The sequence below is a fragment of the Staurois parvus genome, unplaced genomic scaffold, assembly GCF_062004578.1.
Source record: "Staurois parvus isolate SC_StPar_1 unplaced genomic scaffold, SC_StPar_1.0 ptg000145l, whole genome shotgun sequence".
Lineage (NCBI taxonomy): Eukaryota > Metazoa > Chordata > Amphibia > Anura > Ranidae > Staurois > Staurois parvus.
In genome coordinates this window covers 469,194-472,898 of record NW_028317941.1, presented here as the reverse complement: position 1 = coordinate 472,898, position 3,705 = coordinate 469,194, and the positions used below count along the sequence as shown (strand labels likewise).

General features: G+C 44.6%; 1 protein-coding gene across 1 annotated transcript; it reads right to left on the bottom strand.

The window, feature by feature from the left end:
• Positions 1-1,353: 1,353 nt before the first annotated feature.
• Positions 1,354-3,480, bottom strand: MARCKSL1 (MARCKS like 1). The gene is made up of 2 exons (XM_089673818.1): positions 3,300-3,480; positions 1,354-2,468 (listed from the first exon to the last, which is right to left on the bottom strand). The coding sequence occupies exons 1-2, from the start codon at positions 3,363-3,365 to the stop codon at positions 1,962-1,964; spliced, it is 573 nt and encodes a 190-aa protein (XP_089529944.1). The 5' UTR covers positions 3,366-3,480; the 3' UTR covers positions 1,354-1,961.
• Between the last annotated feature and the right edge of the window lie 225 nt (positions 3,481-3,705).

Here is a 3,705-nt window from a genome sequence, read left to right as displayed (position 1 = left end):
TATAAATCCTGTATAATACTGTCCTTGTACAGGTTTTTATATGCTTGCTTCGCTACTACTCAAAAGATTAAATCTGCATGAATCTAGCACTAGGTTATTCAGGGAAAAGGACTTGCAAAGTTACTGGATGGCAAAGGATAGTCTTGAAACCTGTAGCAACTCTTATTCCCAGGTTTTTTTTTGTTTTTTTAAAAAGAAAGTGTAGGCTCCAGGGTTTTCATGAAAAGCCCTATCTTTCTATTATGTTGACCCAGAACAAGCATGTCGTTGAGGGTATACAGATTCCAACCTGTATGCTTGTTCCAGGTCTAGGACCAATCAAGGAAAGTATAGGATGACAGCACTAGAGTCTGGGTCTTTAAAATAAGAGACAGCTTCTAGATGTGATAGGCCATCACGCACAGTGTACAAAAGAAATAGAAAAGAAGCAGATAAGACTGTGAATAACTTATCTTGGGGTAGATATACAACCCCCCCCCCCCCCCCCCCCCCAAGAGAAAAAAAAAAAAAAAAAAAAAAAAAAAAAAAAAACCTTTTAAAGAAATCCTAATAGCCAAACAACTCTGGCTATAACCAATTAATGCAAGTCTTTGAAAGTAAGATATTTGCTGCAAAATTCGGTTAGGAAGATCTCTACTACTGGATATTAAGAGTGTTGACTAATGAGAAAATACCCACTCTGCCCTAGTTTTTGTGCAAGTGTAGATCAGATCAAGTGGTCAGGCTAAAACTAAAGTTAGCCATGTATAAAAGTCTAACTGTACAACCTCCTATATTTCCCCTGTGTAATGGTTAATTCCTTTGGTTTATATCCATTTTGTTTATTAGGCCTACATATTGCATATTTGGAAGATCTAAGTGATCCCATTGGAGTTCAACTTGGCCCCAAACAATCTGAAGATTTAGAGTAAACATCCTGTAAGCCTGTGGTTTATTCAGTTTATGTCCAACCAAACCAGAATAGCCACATGGAAGGACATGACCAATACAACAAAAAAGTGGCTTAGCAACACTGTCTAAATTTTAATGAAGGAACCATGAAATCACAACCTAGGTTTTAGGATACAAAATATACCAATATCTTTTGTAAATACTGACTGGATAGTGAGCTCAATTAACCTGCCCTATGTACATAGCACAAGTTAAAGCTGGCTACCTTTACAATTTCTTATATTCTCCGCCTGCCTAGTTTAATGCTTTCCTGCAGTAAGGAGGAAAAGCCATTAAAACCCCTTTTATTAAACAACCCTAAAACTGCTGTCTGAGACCTACATTGAAAAAGACAAATGGCTCAATGCATGAACAAATGGAGCAATAGAAAGACTGTTGTGCCACAAAATAACTTTAGACATCTTGGGAGTAAAGGGGGATTAAAATTTATTTAAAATATCACAATGGAAAAAATAACAACTTAAAGTAGTTAGAAAAAGTCACCACAGAACCAGACCATAAAAAAAAAAAAGTATTTACAGGAAAAACATTCTCATTTCACACACACCAGAAGAACTTTAGTAGGTTGTAGCATGGTGAATTCACAGCTCACACCCTGAGAAGGGAAAGTTTACCATGCTCAGACGCCTCTGAATAACTGGTTCCAGGGTCACTGCTTAGCATTTGGAATAAAGTCCACTTCTGGGAAAGCAACCCCCTGTGTCCACCTCAAATTCCAACTAGGGTTGTCCTCAAAGCTACGATTGTCGATGGAACAGATCATGAGTTTCAGTCTGGATGATAAGAGTTCACACCTTTACCGATCAGTCCTAAACCTCACCAGTACACGAGTTTTAGCTTTAACATAAGACATAATTAGGGTAGTGAAGATTTTCACAGAAGGGGGACCAGAAACTTTTGGCACATAAAGGTCTGTTCACACCCTGCATAGGTTAGATACAGTACCCAGGGCTGTGGTGAATGACAGGTGTAAAAAGGGCTCAATGCAGTCTGATGGAGGGTTCCCCCTGCTACTCCTCCTTGGGGGGCTCAGCAGCTGGCTCCTTACTGGGTTGGGGTTCACTCTGCTCAGCAGGGGCGGCAGCAGGCTCAGGCTGAGTGGCAGGAGCTTCTTCAGGTGCAGCCGCAGAGGTGGTACTGGCATCCTCAGGGGCGCTGGCAGACTCTGCTACATTTTCGCTTTGTGGTTCCTCTGCCTTGTCAACATTTTCTTCCTTGGGGGAAGCAGCCTCCTCCCCAGCTGGGCTCTCCTCTGCAGCTGCAGCAGCATCAGCAGCCTCCTTTTTGTTTTTGCGGAAAGGCAGCTTAAACGGCTTCTTGAAGAACTTCTTTTTCTTTCCCTGCTTTCCTGGGGGCTCCTCTGGTTTGGCATCTCCATTGGCAGGTGGGGCTTGTTCAATAGTCTCCCCAGATCCCGCCTCCTCGGCAACTGGCTCCGCAGAGCCATTGGATTCAGCAGCAGCATCCCCATTCGGCTTCTGCACAGCATCCCCGTTTGTCTTCACATGCCCATTTTCCTGTACAGAAAGATGAAACACTGGTTTTATTTGGGGGATTTTTTTTTTAATCACATCTCCTATTCATCCTGACAGTTTGGCTTCTACAGAATGAAGACTCCTAAGGAATCTTCAGTGACTTCATTCTCTTTAAAAAAAAAAAAAAGTCCAAAAGATCCCCAGCAAAAAAAAAAAAAAAATCCCTCGAAGCATTTCCCAGGTATCAGATCTAACCAGCTGATAGCTAACCACACCCCTCCATCAGACTATAAAGCTCATCAGTATGGCACATCAGTCACAAGAAGACCCCCTCCCTACACTCCACACCCCTCCATCAGACTACAGATTAAAATCCCCCTGTACGTCTGCATCAGACTACAGATCATTGAGACCCCCCAACCCTCTTATAATCCATATTTCTCAATCGACTACAGTTTATCAGTAAGGTAGATCAGCCACATGAAGATAAACCCTCCCCCGACCATCAGCCACATGAAGACCCCCCCTACACCCCACCAGTCACAAGAAGACCCCTCCTTGCACTCCACCACCAGATTACATCTCATCAAGACCCCCTGCACTTCACACCCCTCCATCAGCATATACAGCATATACAGCTCATCAGTCAAAAGCAGACCCCCTCCTTCCGCTGCACTCAGCGATCCCCCCCCCATACTAGATCCCCTCTATTCATTCCATAGAACGAGTAGACAGCATGTAACAGGTCACGTATTACCCCCAAAACAAGCAGACAGCCCCCTCCCCCCGTCTACAGACAATCGACGCGCCCAGATGACAGCCAGACATCCACTTGTAGATTTTTGATCAGCCAGAAATCTGACATCGTCTTACCTGTTCTGCTGCTTTGCTGGCTGTAGCGGTCTCTGCGTTCTGGCTCTTGGACTCGATGCTGCCCATGATTGACAAGCAACTTCAATAAAACTGTAGCCAGAGGGGGAAAAAAAAAGAAAATCTTTCCACCCCAGCCGCAGATCGCGCTCTGCACCGATCACTCGCTTTGCGCTCTTTACCCTCCCTCCTCTTTTTATATAGCTGTGTTGGGCAAGGAGGCAGCCAATCAGAGGGGAGTGCTGACCTATGAGAGGCACGGCTCAGCCAATGGGGCCAGCGAGGGGGGTAGGGGCGAGGTGTTCGTGTTGCGCTGGATACAGCGCTCACGGCTGTGCTGTGGCGTGAATTGGGCTCCTGAGTGTGGACATGGCTGAGGAGAGGGTGCAGAAGTACAGTGTAGCTGGGG

Coding starts and splice junctions, on each gene's coding strand:
- MARCKSL1 (XM_089673818.1), bottom strand. CDS start 3,365: ATGGGCAGCATCGAGTCCAAGAGCCAGAACGCAGAGACCGCTACAGCC. Junction 2,469..3,299: donor CCAGCAAAGCAGCAGAACAG/GTAAGACGATGT, acceptor CTTTCTGTACAG/GAAAATGGGCATGTGAAGAC.